At 47.8% G+C, this 17,403-nt stretch overlaps 1 protein-coding gene and 1 long non-coding RNA gene across 3 annotated transcripts in view; one reads left to right on the forward strand and one right to left on the reverse strand.

The window, feature by feature from the left end:
* Window positions 1-11,056, reverse strand: part of TMEM86A (transmembrane protein 86A) — a 26,660-nt gene extending 15,604 nt beyond the window's left edge. Inside the window, exon 1 of one of the 2 annotated variants that reach the window (XM_057369256.1) lies at window positions 10,938-11,056. In XM_057369256.1, the coding sequence (XP_057225239.1) occupies window positions 10,938-10,958 (21 nt within the window). In that variant the 5' untranslated portion in view covers window positions 10,959-11,056. Of the gene's footprint in view, window positions 1-9,711; window positions 10,070-10,937 lie in introns of those variants that run through there. The other variant, XM_057369255.1, reaches the window with a different exon arrangement.
* The window catches only part of LOC130575393 (uncharacterized), a 23,792-nt gene continuing 16,541 nt past the window's right edge, over window positions 10,153-17,403 (forward strand). Inside the window, exons 1-2 of the long non-coding RNA XR_008965559.1 lie at window positions 10,153-10,705; window positions 13,629-13,706. This is a non-coding gene — a long non-coding RNA (uncharacterized LOC130575393). The remainder of the gene's footprint in view (window positions 10,706-13,628; window positions 13,707-17,403) is intronic.

A 17,403-nucleotide genomic window follows, 5' to 3' on the forward strand; every position in this document is an offset into this window, starting at 1 on the left:
GCAAATAAATCAGCCAGAAGATAGTACATTATTTGCCTGTGGGAGAATTTCTGTGCTRAGAATCCTCTGTCTTCATCATGCTTATGCCATGCAATGAGTTTTGTCAGGTCTTTATTGCACCTTCTGGCAGTCCCCAGCACAACTCAGWGTCTCTGTTTCTCCCACAAGGGTAATGCAGTGAAACTCGGCTCATGCTCAGTTGTTCAGTCATACCTGCCTGCAAGGGCTCAAAAAATCAGAGTTTTGTCTGACAGAAGCCTCTGTTGTTCAGCCCAACCCAGAAGTAACAGGACTCTGCCTGAACCTTCCAGCCTGCAAAAGGACCATCCTCCCAGCTCAGACACGTAAGTGTCCAAGGCAGCTCTTCCATCCCCAGGGTCTCTTCATCTGCTGCAAAATAGGGCTGGTTTGTTGGCTTTAGTCATTCTTTCCTCTTCCCTCTACCCAGTGGGAAACTCTCTGGCCCACCTCAGTTAAGCAAAGTGAGGTCCAGCWGTACTCTCAAGCTTTGTTCCACTACAGGGTAAGCCAGGATTGAGAGTTAGAAATACTTGACTTCTTTTTCTTAAGACCAAGATATGGCTATTTGCCAGAAAAATACAATTTAAAAATTGGCACCGGCCCTCAGAGTTCTTGGGTGGTGAACTCAGCTATATTGCTGCCCAAATTCTTGGCATCAGAAAAGTCACCCTTTGGTGGAGGCACAGARGAGCAGGCAGTGAGTGAGGATCAATTAAACTGGCATCTAACAAGGGCCCTGTGCACGGCTGTGCTGCTCCAGACTCAGCTGCACGCAGGAAAAAGAGCTACAACAAAATTTACTYTCACCACCGAGCCAAAATGCTACCCAACTTGCAGTCACRTTAACAYTCAACCTGATCTACAGATTAACCAYGGAGGGGAGGGATGAAAACMTCTCAGCACCGAGGTTAAAACCTTCCAGACGAGAGTGACTTCCCCGCAGATGCAGAGAGAAGGGAGGAAATCCGCAGCAGGAGTTTCCCTGCAGATGCYTGGCAGCAGGGCAATGCTTGCCTGTGCCAGGCTCTCCCAGGCGGAATGGCAGCTCGGAGCCCCGCAGCGAGGCAGCACGCCCGGGCACCGCGGGGCACGGCGCGGCCACCCAGCCGAGCAGCAGCAGCYGAGCAGCAGAAACGGGGGGGTTTGTGCCAGGAGAGTGGGGAGCACACCGAAGGGGCTCCTCGTGCTGGGGCAGTGCCGGCACACAGGACTGCAGACAYCACTTTGGCAGTGTGAGTACAACAGCAGCCCCGTGGCATCGTCAGGTGCTTAAGGAAGAGGAATGTAAAACACGCGGGGTGCTGAGCAGTCACACTCACGGGGCTGCTGACAAGGCCACTCTGGCTCAGCAGCCACGGCCACCTGGGAGCTCTTGGACATTGCAGCTCTCTGCTGCTACACCCACAAGGTTGAAAACACGCATCTGGCAGACACCTGGTTTGGGAAAAAGTCAYAGATGGGAAACTGGAGTCTCACCCTAAAACAACTCCTTGCAGGAGGCTTTAGAGATGTGAGGGAACAGTCCCTAAGGAGCCTAAAGCATATGGAGGAGGTTCTGGAGCTGAGGAAATCACCCCATCGCATCAGGGCACTGCTTGTGCCACGAATTGCAAGAGGAGCCCACTCCTACTTCTCGCCTTTCAAACCATGGCATTGCCCAAGGCTGTCTTGAGTCACTGGACCGAAATGTTCTCTTCAGCAGTTAAGGAAGTTACAGTATCCRTAAGTTATCTCCTGTGCTGAATAGAGGATGGAATCCTGTTAGCCTGGCTGATGAGCTAACCAACACTGTCCCTGGGAGCTTGCTGCRCTAGCCAGGAGCTATTGCTGTCAGACCAGGCAAAGTGAGCTACTGCTACACCCACCAATACCTTACAAAGTCACTGGGGTACCAGCCCTTGGCTTTCTGGGATTGTAGGGAAGCCTTCAAGGTGGTGAAGACTTTCTTTAGAAGATGTTAGCTCAGTAAAAATCACAGACAAATACATTTCACCCTGAACTGGAGACTCAGCTTGGAAGTACATGTTTTTGCTAGGGTTTGTTTTTGGGGGGTGGTTTTGATTTTTTCCATTACCAATTTTCTGTTCTGTCCTGGCACAGGACCACAAGCAGAGCTATTTTAAAAACCTTTTCTTAACCTGCAGTTAAGAAAGTATTGACTCCACATCTGTAGCAATCCTATAGCTGTCAGCAGTTTTGGAAAGTATGGTCAATAATGTGCCACTGCCACAACATTAAACTAGTCAAGAATTCAAAAGTCTCTGCAGGCCTGCAGGGGCTGTCACAGACTAGTGCTTTCAGAGTACTTCAATGGCACTCACAAATGAAAGCAAAATACAGTATTTGCCTGCCAGCATCTTATCTCAGAGCAAAGATTGCTTTTCCCTACCGGGATTCCTGATCTTTTTTGTGTAGCAGAAAGCAAGCCTCTCCAAACATTTTCTTTGCTGTAACATTCACAAAAGAACCCCTTGCAGATGCTTAAAAACCTGAACCACAATGGGTCTGTCTTTTTATTTTGCTCATCAGAGCTGCAGCGCTGCCACAGCAAGGGCGTGCACCCTTCCTCAGTGAGGTCAGGTGGGGCTGCATCCCTACTGCTACCCTGAACAACAGGAGGATGCTGTGGAGCCACAGGGAATCTCAATAGCCAGGAAACCAGCACCCTGAAATGCACAGTTGGTACCTGTCCCAGGCAATTCCTCTCCGGATGGGAAGGGGCAATTATTTGGTCTGGCACACTAGAATCCAGATAAATAATTTGTACTGCTTACAGAAAAGTCTCCACAACTTATCCTGGGGAGGGCCTCCAGACTACAAGCTCTTGTTCTTAGGAGACCTGTCATTGTTTATATCACACGTTCCTGTGAAAGGGAGTGCAGACTTCTGTCAGCCAGGACGCAGCAGCGTTAGGTAAGCCCAAGGTGTGAGCTGTGACGCACGGAGTCACAGCCAAAAGCAGCACCCATTGCAAGGCCCATCGCTACAGACAAGTGGCACCCACTGACATCAGTCCCCAGAGCTGTGKGGCAAGACTGGAGCCTCTCCCCAGTCTCTGGTGCAGATGCTAAATAAAAAACCCCAGGGAGAGCTGTCAGGTCTCTCCTTGTCAGCACCAAGGGCAGGTTGAGTCCTGAGGCAGAGAGGGGTCTGCATACAGAATGCCTTGTTCCCAGGGCTGAAATCCATCTTTTCATGCCCTCTCCCTTATTTGCACACCACAACCCACTGCAGCATTTATGTGCTAGCTGGAGGGCCCTAGCCACTCTGCCATTTCTCTGTGGCAGGGGTCATGCATGGAAGAAYGTGTACTCAGGCAAAATGGGCGCTTGGCAAAGCAATACCCTGCCCCATGCTGCTTTGGCACCAGGGATTGGTATCTGGGAGGGAAGGGAAGCCCTTCCATCCAGAAACAACCTCTTCAGCAGAGAAATGTCATTTTACCTCCAGTCTGTGGGGGATCATGTGGGTCTARATGAAGGGCATTGCAGGCACTGATGCTGTCACAGCCCTTTGCAGGAATAGCAAAGGAGCCACTGGTGCAGCCCAGAAGGCAGGTGGCACACGAGAGGCGGCACCAGCCCYACCAGTCACTGCCAGAGACTGCCAAGGGTGCAACCTCAGGCATTCAAAAAGCACTTCTGCAGCTCACCCTTCTGGCTCATACAACAGGCTGGTACACACCTGGCAGAGGTGAGGGTTTTGCAGAAGGAACAGGAAGGAAGAGTTGAAATAACATGGGAAGGTGGCTGCCAGTGGCTGGGAAAGCTGGCTGCTCTGCACAAGAGGCTTTGGCTGTACGAATTCTCACAAGGGGCTGCAATAAGCAAAGGCAAGCAGGGCTGTGCTGGGAAGCCCTTGAAGGACAGCTCAGTTTGTCTCACGCCTATTRGGAAACTGAATGAAAAGCTCTATTTTACCTCTATCACGTCCTGCAGGCTGAAAGCTTGTGAAACACTGATATTAAAGAAAATYAGAAGGAAAAATAGCAACGTGTCTCAATAAAGATGTGTATTTAGAGAGGTGCTCCTCTGATACCTTATAAAAAGCAGCAGCCCTCCTCATGTTATCACAGGATCAATATGCTTAAGAGACAGGAGGGTGTTAAGGTCAAAGGATGACAGCAGAGCCACAGATTTTATTTCCAATATCTATGGTTGTGTCAAGATGTTGTGACCTGGACAAGTCAGTATCAGACACAACTTACCTGAAGACATATTGGATCTTCCCAGCTGGTCTCAACAGATGTGGAGTGGGCAGGTGCAAACACTAACCTGCAAAAACTGTAACCTGCACACTCCCAGGATTCACACTGATACACCAAGGCTTTCACTCACAAAGCCCCTGCTGTAATCAGGCTGCATCAACAAATGCAGACCACACTCACAAAYGAGTGTGCAGCTGCTTACCAGGGTTGTGCCCTTGATATTGAGGRTGCAAATCCAGAGATGCAACCAAGCAAAGTGGAAGCTTCATAAACATCCATTAAGTGATAACCTTGTCATCCTACTCCTTTTATMTCAGGGTTGCAGGGAAAAGCCACAAAGCTTGCTCAGTTCCTCACGCAATGGAGCACACGTCAGCCCTGCTACCCATGCCCCAACAAAACCAAAGGACAGCCAAATAGGGATACAGTAGCCAAAATATGGCCTCAGCCCAGCTCTGCTGAGGTCATGGGAGATGGAAGTCTGAGGGTCTGGTGTACCTAGAGAGTGCTGAAAAATGAGCAGCTGGCTTAATATTAAACTTCCCTCMGTTTCAAGCAATGATTCAATCAGAGGCTACTTGCAACCAGCAGAAATGCACTCATTTTGATACATAGCAGGAAATTTAATGCCTGATGCCAGCTGGTGCCATACCTGCCTCCAAAGCTAATCCCTGGCGAGAAGCAAAACATGAAACTTTACCATGCACTCAAACTTGACAAAAGTCTCAAGGCTAATTTGGTAACACAGGTTGTCTCATCTTCCCTCAATTTTGGCAAGAACATGTGTTGCAACAATCCACAGGAATTAGTTTTTGGGAGAAGACAAACCTGTTGGTAGAAACGAGGCATTTCCACAGGATACAGCAAGGTGAATCAAAAGACCCACCATCCTCACTGACAAGTTGATTTAAAATACAAGAGTCAGCCTTGCAACATTAACTTAACCCATGAAGAAACCCAAGTTGCATTTATCCAGAGTGAAACTGTATCTGTGCAACTCTTGAGTCAGAGTCTGCAGTGTAAGCCCCTGGGCTCTGTTGGTGTCTGAAATCCTTTCCACCCCAGCACATTTCAAATCTTCAGGAAAGTTCTTTCCCAGCCCATCTACTGCCTTTCAGCTCTGGTGTGTAAACTCCTAGACACACCTTTCTGTGCCATTTCACCTGGATATTTGTTCACATTCAGCATTACATGGYGGATTGCTCTAGACTGAGACACTTGTCACACAGAAACCTGTCAGTAGCTGAAATGCTATTTAGATTATGGCAATACAARAAATGGATATAGGAAGGGCACAAGCAGGCTAGAAGCAGCAATAACCATCACTCTCATTTTGCACATGTTGCAGCAAGCAAAACCTACATGTCTATTGTAATGACAGATCTACTGGGCATTGTGTGACATGAAGGACAGTAGAAAAATTAAGTGGTGATATAATAACCACTTAGGCCTCCAGGAGGGAAGGGAGTTATGTAACTAATAATCTTTTTGCTGTTCAAGAGTTTCCACATGCTAGCAGAAGATGGGTTCCTGATGCCATCTTTTTCTTAGAGTCTAATTTCACTGGAGTTATTATTTCCTCAGCACTATGAWGTTACCCACAGAGAAGATAACTTTGGCTCTTCTGTCGCACGCAGTGTATTTTGGATAGAGATACTTGGACAGGAAAAGAGARCAGAAGAAATGCATCTCTGTCCTTTCAGAGGAATTATGTGTAAGTACAGACTTCTGAACTGGACCCACAAATTGTAATGCACAAAGCACACTTTGAACAACAACCGCGTGTGCCTTGAGCGATAYACTTGGGTTAATGAAGCCTTTAATCCACAGCACTGCCTGCAGCAGTGATCAGCACTGCCTGCTTCACACTCCCTCCCTGGCACTGGGAAGAGCGCGAGAGAAGCCCGCACTTTGCAGGCTYCGATAGCCCACCCTCCCCTAGCAACAGCTACAGCAAAGAATGTCAATGTCATAGCAAGAATGCGCAAGTTCGGTCTGAAAAAATAACTCATGGCATGCAGCGCTAGGCCTGGGCTTTAGCTGGCATAAATCAGAACAGCTTTTTGCTCAGTAGGACCAAAGTTTTTTGGCTTCTCCCAAAAGGTGGGACTGACATAAATGTTACTGAGATCTAGCTAAGCTTTCCTAAGGTGATGATTCCCTCCCYTTCTTCAGTGAGCCCAGATGTTTTGAAATATTTTTTATCATTCATTTACATTGGCTTGGTTTTTACAGTAGTGAGTGCCATATTTCCATAATTGTCTCTGCAGTATATAAATGTGCACATCTACAAGCTTCCTGCATAATAAAATCCCAGTTTATGATGCATTTAAGTAATGGGGAAAATTGCAAAGAAAGCAACAACRTAGCATATAAATAGAGAACAATTAAAATTAACTCTCTACCGTGAGAGCTACTTCTAACTTAGATGGTTGCTAACATTTCATTCATTAATGCAGAAACAATACATCCTCTCTTTAAGAAGCAAAGGCTGAAATAGCTCCAATGTGATCTGGCTTTCTTGTTTTCAGCAGAAGTTTGAGGATTATGGAGCATACTTTCTAATAATAAACCTTTAAAACTATGCTTAGACCTACTACTGCTACAATTGCCCATAATGCAGAGTCTCTAAGCAACATGATTTACATCAGGTTTCCATACCCACCTGGATCAGTGTAGTTCAGCCCCTGTTCAGAAACATAAATGATACCCACACAGTTCTCTAGCCCTATTCCATATTTCTTACTGCTGAATATCTTTCCAGACCATACCTTTCAGGTACTTTGCCCAGGTTTTGCAAGTGACCTTTATACTCTGTCCCACTGATGTCTTGCACGTACCCCGAGCGCAGACAAGGGTTGCTTTCAGGAGGGTGCTGCAGCTTCCCACCCATAAGGGATGGGGCCAAGGGCTCCACTTCCTTCGTGCACTCAAAACAACACATCCTTTCCCAAACCAGCTATCTGTGTTTAAAGATGCAAATGCACCAGAGGACAAAAAGGAAGGGATGGGGATTGTTAAGATAYGGATTCTGGGCAATAATCTGTCCCAAGCAGCATTTCACCTCTCTCCCACACAYAGGAYTGTGCTAGGTCTAGTACAAGTCAGRTSCAGAGGGAATGTTGTAGGGATGAGAGCCCCCTAGTTCATTTTGCTCTAAAAGACACACCAATATCATTTAAAACTGCCCCCAAAAGGACACCTACCCACAGCCGATTAATATCTCTATTTCCCATGCCCTCTTTTCCTCAAAGTGATGTGAAGCCCTACACTAAGTTTAGCCCTAACTACAGGGACAAAACAGGGTCCCTTTGAGCAAGGAGCATTATGTAAATGTCAGAATGACTGCATGTCTCCAGGCTCATCTCACACTTGTGGCTCCTGCAATCACGGTGCCTGCTGGGCAGAAAGATCCTYAGGGCAAGAGCTATCTCTCACAAGCTCAAAAAAACTGCTTAGAYAGTGTTGGGTAGGGGGGGAACTGGWCAAAAATCACTAACGAGTGCTCWTTTATTAAGGTGGGACCAGTGGTGACCGAACAAAAATGGAATTAAACCTCACATATCCACGAAGCAAACGTGCCATTTATCAATACTGTGCTCCAACTGCAGGCTCTCAGTCCACATGGCTTTATGCAGAAAAAAACAGCTCTTAATCAGAGCAGTATCAAGAACAATAATTTTTAAGTCTAGCAGAGTAAGCAGTGAAAGCTTCCCTCCAAGGTGACTTCCAACCAGAATGAGCATTGCTCACCAGATGGAACAGGAWGGCAGACAAATGCATCTTCCTGCCACAGCCCAGTGCCACACAAGTCTAGACTCCAACATCAGCAGGACTCCAGAGCTTTATCCCAACTGAGGACCTGGCACAATATGTTATTTCAAAGGTATCTTGGCACCGGGCTTGTTTATTTGTGGGCACGCTCCCCGCTCAGCACATATGAATTGCGCAGCATCAGAAACCACAGCCTGACGAGTTGTGCACAATGCTGTGCTCTCTCCGTGTGTGCCAGGTGGACATTCCAAGCCCTCCAGGCAGTGATGCACACCTGGCAGCTGGCACAAACAAGCAGTCCTAGCTGGCATCTCCCCCACAGACTGTGCCTCCTTGTGTGGTTCCTTCCAGCTATCACTTGTACAGCACACTTGGAACTCAGGGGTTTTGACACAGGAGTGTCCTAAGGAAGGAAAGAGGGGGAGACACAGGAGAGCAGGCTGTGTGTGAGCAGCCAGGGCCACCTGCTGCAGTACTGTACAAAGGCCATCGCTTTGAGAATGGGAAGAAAACTCCTGTCACTCTCAGATGTGCTCGTCTGGTGCTCTCCCCATTGAGGCTGATGCTGAAGTGTCCTGGGAGAGGACATGTAGTAGAGACAAATCAATGCCTCTGCCTAATTTGATTATGCCTCAGGTGCTGCCCCTCCAGAGTTTCCCCATCATGTGTCATGGCAGTGATATCCATGCTGGCTCCAAAGACCCAGTCTATCTATGTAGCAAAGGCAGTGCAGTACAGAGATAAGGGCTGGGCCCCAAGGCGAGCACCCAGCTGTGGCCAGACTGGTGGCCACTGCTCTTCCCTTCAGCAGGAGACTTGCTGTAGAGCCACCCTGCCCGTCACCCCAGCTGTGCCAGGGTCACACCACACTCAGGGGAAGCACAGGCTGCCATACAACACTGATCCCAGCCACCCTTCCCGGGCTGCGGGACAGCCAGCGTGGAGCAGCACGGTGTCCTCCTTCAGAGGAACAAGGATGTGACAAACACTGACAGAGATGTGCAAAACAGAACACTGAAGGCTTTCAGCTCTTTTTCTGTGAGCTGCATGGAGGGTCAGTTGCCCTCCCCTCTCACCTGCACAGCAGTGGCACAGCTGCAGCTCTGGTCACAGCTCCCGGTCTCCTCGCCCTCCAGCTCCCCATAGTTTCATACCTGCATTAGTTGCCTTCGGTGAAGTGAACTGTTCACGTGTCAGGGATGCAGCCAGAACAGAAATGTGCTTTGTTACATGTCAAAAGGCCAAGCGAGAAAAAAAAGGGGGGTTTTCTCATTTTCTTTCCCAAGTTACCTTCCTAAAGCCTTCCGGTCTGAACTCTGAACACCCTTCCCAACACGTACTTGTGCTTTAGTCATTTGCCTCAAAGCTCAGTTGAAATAACACTCTAAAAGACCACCCTGATGCACKATCACAACAGCCAAGTACTGCCTCCTGCAAGCCGTGAAACAAACCCTGTCAGTTTTTGAGCTATTCCAGTACTGTCCCAACACAAGATTTTACTTCCAAGATACACATACACAATTCTTTATAACCAAAAGCATTACTGAAAGACACATTTAACTTAAGACAGAGAAGCACAAAGATACCAAACCTTTTTAGCTGTTTTGGAAAAGCACAAAAAAAAATTGGCACTACAATGTTGTAATTTCCAAGCTACTTCCCTCTGTCTCTAGAGATAAAAGTCATCCCCAGGCTGTTGATGAACTTACCAGGTACATGTTGATAACTGGGGGAAAATTCATCTGAACTATCAGACAATACAGGCTGCTGTGCAGAACTGGCAAAGCAATATAAAAGTTTTGAATGCCGGCATTGTGAGTTAAGATCAAGACAAGATTTCTACCTGCCACAGAGTATGCAATAGGCTGGCCCTTAACCAAAATATTTCAAAACAAGATGAGAATGGATCAACAGGGAACCAGGATATCAGCAGTAGGTGTTCAGAAAACTTTCCCACCAACAGTTATTCTTCCTGCATGTGTTAAGTCTGCTGGGGTATTCCAACAAATTCCTCACTTTCTAGAAAGAGGAACACGCAAAGCAACATATCTAACAGTGCAGCTTCTCTGCTGTTCTGGCAGTTCTTTCAGCACTGAAACGGCCTCTATATTCACCTGCAGGGGCAGTTCCTGGTATTGCTGGCACAAGACACAGCTACTTCAGTTACCAGCTTGGTTCCATCAATCCAAGAGTCCTGCTGCACCCATCACCTACTGTCAGGACAGCAGTGAGCTGCTGCCTTATTGCTGGTTACGTTAATTAAGCATCGTGACTCCCCACGAGACAGGCAGGTGACACCGATCCCAACTGCGTGTCGTCAGGTGGTGGAAGTGCCAGACTGTCTTGCACACGAGACGAGGTCTCAGCGGGAAGTCACCCAACCTATGGAAAGGTCTGCCCCACACGGGAGTCAACACACGCTTCAGCCGAAGCCACGACCTGGACAGCAAAGCCACCTCCGGATGGCGAGGCAGAGGTGCCTGCGAGGGCACGGGAGGCCGCGGGGACAAGAGGATGCTGCCGGGCGCTGCCGCGGCGCAAGCCCAGGGCAGCTGGGGCAGCGCCGCTCTGAACAGATGCAGTGCACGTAGAGCAGATGCACTGGAGATGTTTTTTAAAAACACACATGACAAGAGGAGGACGCGGCGGAGAGCCGCCYGGGCAGGCGCACCGCTGGAGCAACAGCTGCCGGGGGAGGCCGGGGTGAGCATCGCGGGGGACGGAAGGGGACCGCCAGCGGTCGCGCTCCCGGCGACGGCAGGCGGGAGGAACGGAGCGCCCGCCGTGCTCGGGGACAGCGCCCGGGGACAGCGCTCGGGGACAGCGCCCGGGGAGCGGGTGGGAGGGCACCGGCCGGGAGCGGGGACACCGACCGAGTGGCCGTGGGAGGGGGCGCGGGTCCCGCCGCCCCGCCCGCCGCGCGGCCCGCACTCACCACGGTGACGGGGGACACCATGTCGGCGGCGGCGGGGCGCGGGCTGCTGCTGTGGCCGCTGTCCCTGTCGCCGCTGTGGCCGCTGCCCAAGCCGCTGCCCTGCCTGCCTGCCGGGGCGCTTTTTTAGGCAGCGCTGACGTCACTGGAGAGGGGCCCCCGCGGCGAATGCGCTGCGGGGAGAGGGAGGGGAGGGGAGGGGGCGGCCCCGGGCCCGCCCCGGGCGGGCGGATCGGAGCGGAGCGGAGCGGAACGGAACGGAGCGGGCGGCCCCGGGCCCGCTGTCGGCGGGGTGCCCGCCTCGCTCGGCCCCGGTCCCGGCGGCGTCAGCGGCGTCTCCGCCTTCTGGCCGAGCGCCCTTCGCAGCCGGAGCGGCCGGGCCGTGCCGCGTCCCCTCCCCGGGGGTGGCCGCAGCGGGGCGGCCGCGGGGCTGTGCCGAGTCCCGGGAGCGCCGGGGCTGCTCCGCGCCAGCGCTGCCCCAGGGCAGCAGCGGTCCCTTCAGCAAGGCGGGCTCCCCGGAGGCCGAGGGACAGCAGGGCCGGTCCAGCGCCCGCACCCCGGGCCCCGGGCTGAGCACCCGGGGCGGGAACCGCGTCCTTCGCTGCCGCCGGTGCCGGGGGCGCTGGGCGAGAGGCAKCGCATCCCTTACCCCTCGCTGTCTCTGCCAGGCCCGCCCGTCTCGGCTCCCGCACCGCACACCGCATCGCCTGCCTATGCCCGCACACCCCAGCCCCGGCTTTTCCCTACCYTTCCTGTGGCTTTCCGCCTGCCGCTCCTGCTCCTGCACTTCCTTTCACATCCCTATTTTTCGCACAGTCCCCCGTGCCCTTCCACTCTTCCTGCTCCACCTTTGACTCTCCACCGTGCCATGTTTCCCGATATTTTCCTTTTCAGGGGCTTCTCTCGTTTCACAATTGCCCCCTTAACACTTCCYGTCATATCCATCTTAAGACCCACGGGTCCTTAGCAAACCCTCTCCCTTGCGGGGTTGGCTGTATTTTCCAGAACTGCTGCCAGTGGYTGGTAACGGCCCCTGTGCTCTCCCAGGACTGGGTCCCTCGCAGCTTACATCCCATCACCATCCTTCTGCCAAGGTCATTCCGAGGCTGCAAAAATGTTGGTGTTGGCACAAACGCAAGGAACATTTAATGTGGGATATGAGAGAGTGGGATGCATCAGCTCACACTTACTAAAGTGACCCTGGAACTTCTTTCAATTTGTTTTTACTTGAGGATTAATATTTAAGGATGCAGGAAGCCACTTTACATGTAATACGATCTTGCTCACAAGTTTCACTTCATGACAAAACAAACAGGTACTTCAATAGCAGATGATTAAGTAATTTGCTATTTGCAGCCTGAGCAAAAGTCATGTTCAGTATTTATCACATTGAAGGAACACTTTCTTCTATAAAGTAAAAAAAAAAAAATCAGTGCAATTCTTTTGAAGTCTTTTGCAATACATTGGTATCACGTTTCTGAGGACGCAATGTGTATGAACAGCAAGATCCGACATGGGCAGCACAATTCCTGTCAGTAGAGATGTGTAAATAGAGAGGRCAGTGTTTGAACCATCTGATGGCTCCAGGATGGACACTCCAACCTTTGTGTCACTTACCAATCCAGAGGGATTTCTGCCAGAAAGAAAAACCCTGCAAATCTGTGCTATCASATCAGAGAGGGCATTGCAGTGAAATCTGTGGCAGGTAAACCTCAAACAAATGGAAGCACATTGTTCTCTGTAAAGCAAAGATCTGTGTGGCAATGGCCAGGGGATTGAGTTTTCATCTTACAATTTCAGTTTAAATGGTTCATRGGGTGGGAACAATTTCATTAAGCAAGAAAAGGATAAGCTTTCCTATTTTGAGGGAAGCTAGATGAACTGAAGAAGGGGAATAAATTTCTAATCTTTTCATAATAAAGACTTTGCCCTTCTGAAATCAAGGTCCCTAGAGGAAGCAGCACAAGAGCATAGAGGTATTTTGAGRCTCAGTGATGCAGTTCATTTGCTACTAGACAGGATTTTCAGAAGAACCAATGGACTCACAGAACTTGGGCTCCTAATTGCTTTTGGWAATCCTTCTTGGACCTTGATGGTGTCTTGTCTTTTCAATATCTAATAAAATAAAAATAAATCTGCTTCTTAGTCCTTAGCCAAACCRTTCATCTGCTTATCCCAGCCTCTCTGTGATGATCCAGGCCTGTGCAGTGGGCAGGGACCTGTTTGCATTTGMTACTGTCTCAAAAAATATGAGGTGGTGTTAGGAAGAATGCARCTTTAGATTAGTTCTTTTTTCTAATGCAGTTTCTGTCTCCAGTGGCTGGCAGCTGAAGCTTTGCTTGGCCTCATGTACGAGGTGTTTCTCGCAAACATTCAAAACACATTAACAGCTTAGGGTGGCTTTTTGTGCAATGTTATTTTCTCAGAGAAGCCCATCAGAAGTGAAGGGGAAACTGCATGTCCAGACTTCCCTGCCTCAGACACTGGGAAACCTGCTCTCATTAGTTTTGCTTGGGAAGGGGCTGACCTTATGGGATTTCCAGACAGTTCCTTCCACAAAGCTTTTAAAGATAGAGACTCAGAAGCTTAAATGGCAAATATGGTGCTTGTATGTAATAAAGGGATGACTCGCATGACAAAAATTTTACAGCCTGAATATAAGCTGAAAATTTCTTGTTGTTTATTTAATATTAGATTAACTTCATGTGACTTGCAAGATTACTCATGGATGATGTCCATATTTCTACTACMAAAATGAGTGGTACATCAATGGTAAGTAGTTCTTTGTAACTGAGAGGCACCTTGGAATATAAATTAGGAATTTGTATAGAACAGAAATGGTTTGCATATCATTTTACATTGTATCTAAATAACAGAAATACTTTACCTTTAGTCTAAGTTAGGAGAACCTTGTAACATAAACTCAGAATCTGGATACTACAGAAAGATTTTACATTCTGTTTAAATGCAGACTTTGATAGAATAGATCCTCAAATCCATTCCCACTGTAGGAACACTGAGCATCAGATGAAGAAAGGAAAGGGGATACAGGTTTGATGCCATCATAACACTGTCAAATTAGTCTTGATCTGTGCATGCCATGCTTTTGGTGGGTTTTTGCTGTTGGTGGTGTTGCAGTCCTCTGTCCTGACTAGTGCAGGCAAGAGGGATCTCATGTGGCTCATCACAACATTTTCTTCTGTATCAGCTGCAGGAATTTAACCAAAAATAGAAACCAGTTCTAATTTGGGGTGTGTGTGGTATTTTTAACTTGCTATCAGTAGGCAAACAGAGAACAGTAATTATATGAGCATAAATTTGTGGGGGTTGGGTATAGCAATATATTAAGTACTTCTGTGCATGTTTGCACTTGAAAATACTTCTGCTGGGCCATGTTTGTGGTGTGCAGTGGGGGAAAAAAGACAGAAAGWGAAGTTTGTTATGCAGTGAGGTTTGTCTCACCTCCAGCAATGGCTGGAAAGGCTGCAAAATGTTTCTCACATTCAGGTGCCCCAGGAATGAGGGGCTGCATCTTCTCTCCCTCTGATGGAAATGGGCTCTGCCAGTGGGTCATGGAGCCACACGCTTTGTTTTGCACTTTCAGATTTACTATCAATGCAAAAGTGGAAAGATTTTATTTGAATTCCTCTCTGTGAGATGCTCCTGAGCCATTTTCTTGCTGGCTGCTCTGAGCACAGCATCCCAGATCCTGGGGCAGCAGYRTCCATGTCAGCTGCTGCAGGATGCRTCCAGTGTGGTTTTCTGTCATATCCATCTCTGTCTAGGCCTATTCGTGGTTTGTGTGTTGRGCACTGCACAAGTTCCCAATATTTTTCATGTCAAGTAACCTGGTGCTTCCTTCTGCACATGAGGAGATACTGGGCTGTTTTCTTTCTGTATAGGTTTATTTCCTGATCCCTGAAGAAATGCAGAAAGTGCCTTTGCTTCCCTTGTGATGGCAATTCCCATAATGACAATAAAGTATTAAATTTAGACAGCAGAATTAATGTCTCAGTGAAATAAAGGGGGGACACTGCAAATTCATCTCTCTTTTTCACTGCACTTTTCCAGGSTATTTAGTGAACCAGAAAGGCAACATATCATCTATTTATAGGCTTTGTATTTGAAAGTTTTCTTCTCAGGCATAAAACCACTTTGCTGTTTGGGCTTAATACATGCTCTTTGTGTRTGTGTGTCCATGTTTATGGAAAAGTTAGTATTTCTAGGGATGACCGTGTGTATGGCTAAGGAGGATCCAGAGTACAGGTCCATTATGGGATTTTGCTTTGTGACCTCTTTATATCCTAGTCGCCATCGTAACAAGCACATTATAATAATGTAAAAAAAAAAAAAAAAAAAAAAAAAAAAAAAAAACAAAAAAAAAAAAAAAAAAAAAAAAAAAAAAAAAAAAAACCAGGGAAGGAAAAATTCTCCATTAAAAAAATCTATTCTACAACATGGAGGTGAATCACAAAATCTAAAATATTAATAGTTTCTCATAGAACCATAGGATTATTTGGGTTAAGAGGGACCTTCAAAGGTCACCTAGTCCAAAGCCCCTGCCATAGGCAAGGAACCTTCCACTATTTGAGGTTGCTCAAAGCTCTGTCTTTCTTGACTTCAAACACTTCCAGTCACGGGGCATCCACAACTTCTCTGGACAACCTGTTCATAACTACCCTAATCATACAAAAAAAAAGAAAAAAATCTTTTGTATATTCAATTTAAGACCACTCTYTTTTAGTTTTAAACCACTGCCCTCTGTCTCAGTAAAAGGTCTTTCCCCATATTTCTTATAAACTAAAGGTCAGCAATAAGGTCTCCCTGGAGCCTTCATTCTCCAGGCTAAAGAAAACCAACTCTCTCAGCCTTTCTTCACAGGAGAGGTGTTCAAGACTGTGAATTCCGCCAGGGCACGATCACTGCAGTCCAAGCTTTCACCAGTTTTGCTATCTCTAATTAGCTTCTCCATTTTGATAAGCAACAGGATTGGTAATTCTTCTCCTCTGGTCAAGCTGTTTGTCACCTGGATTAAGAAACATCCTCAACACCCTCCAGGAGTCTCCTGGATTGCTTACAGCTTACTGTGCCACTTTTCCAAGAGATATCAAGGAGTGCCCCAGCAGGATCAGATCATGGGAGCACAGCGTTTCCTGTAGTTGAAGCAAGAAAACTTCATCAACAGCTTCCCTTGCTCAGGTGCCCTGCAGGAAGACCAGACATCAGATTTCCTTTGCTGGCTTGCTCCTAGATTTTACTTTTAAGCTCTCAACCTCTCGATCACTGGTTTTCAAAGACAGTTCTGTGAGTTCAATCTGTTTATTCATATGTAGGGCAAACCCCCTGCCCTCTGTTCTTGCCTGTCCCTTCTGGACAGTCTTTGGGCGTGGATTGCAGGGTTCTGATGTGGCTACAGTTTCTGTTTCTCACTCAGGTGCCCCATTTCCCAGGATAGAAGCACACCAAAAAGAGCTCTGATTTATCTAGTGACCAATCCCCTCGTGATTTAGTGATATCTACAAGCAGGAGGCAGTAATAGCTTAAGTATTAAAACATGCAGGAAAAGAAGGGAAGGCTTGTCCTGGGAATCATCATCAGATGATTTATAAGGAAAAGCATGATGCAATTAAATGGTTAGGTTACAAAACAGAATGTAGGTAGGGCAAATGCTTTCATGTCTATTTTCATTGAAGCAATCTAGCTGAGCTTCTGACAGAAAAAAAAACTACTCATGGTGGGGAAGAAGCTTTAAGGAGAAAGAGGGAGAGGATCCCAACTCAGCCCAAAGCTATGTGCTGGTGGCTGGTGGATRAGACCACCTTGTGGTGGCACTTTAAGTTTTGGTGAGCTTATTTCCATCATGAATTCATGGTATCRCTTGGAATGAAGGCCAGCCAGAAGCTCAGAGGGAAACAAGAAATTGGCCTGGAAAAGGTGCATGGTGAACATTAGAGCCATAGTATCCTGATGCTTTCATGTCATGTTTTCAAAAGGGACCAGTGTATTTCAGGGGATAGTCTAGGTACCCTAAGTATCCAATTTGCAGAGAGTATTTTCTGAAGTTCTGCTCAGAAGGCTTTCCAGTGGCCCACCCTAAATGGCAGCAGTCAAAGTCACTGCTCACTTCCAAATCTTGTCTTTGGGCAACAGGCATTTTCTGGATTACTCTAAAATCAGTCTGAGTCACTAATGAGTTCAAATAAAGTTTTTTATCACTCTGTTTATTTAAAGCAAATCACTCTTACATTTCCCAGAGGAAAACACTGCCAGCACCGTCAGCAAGCAATACATTGATTTTAAATCAGCAAGACTGTCATTGATCTCAGCAGCCATTTATTGCACATGTTCCCAGCAGTCACTTTCTAATGGAATTTTAACAATTTAGTGGGGTCACTTGAAGGTCTCGAGGAATCAAGGGAAAAATTTATCTCTCGCAGGAAGTACCTCCCTAAAACAGAGCCTTCACTCA

The sequence above is a fragment of the Malurus melanocephalus genome, unplaced genomic scaffold (assembly GCF_030028575.1).
Source record: "Malurus melanocephalus ecotype Western Australia unplaced genomic scaffold, MMel_1.1 scaffold_106, whole genome shotgun sequence".
In the NCBI taxonomy this organism is placed as follows: domain Eukaryota; kingdom Metazoa; phylum Chordata; class Aves; order Passeriformes; family Maluridae; genus Malurus; species Malurus melanocephalus.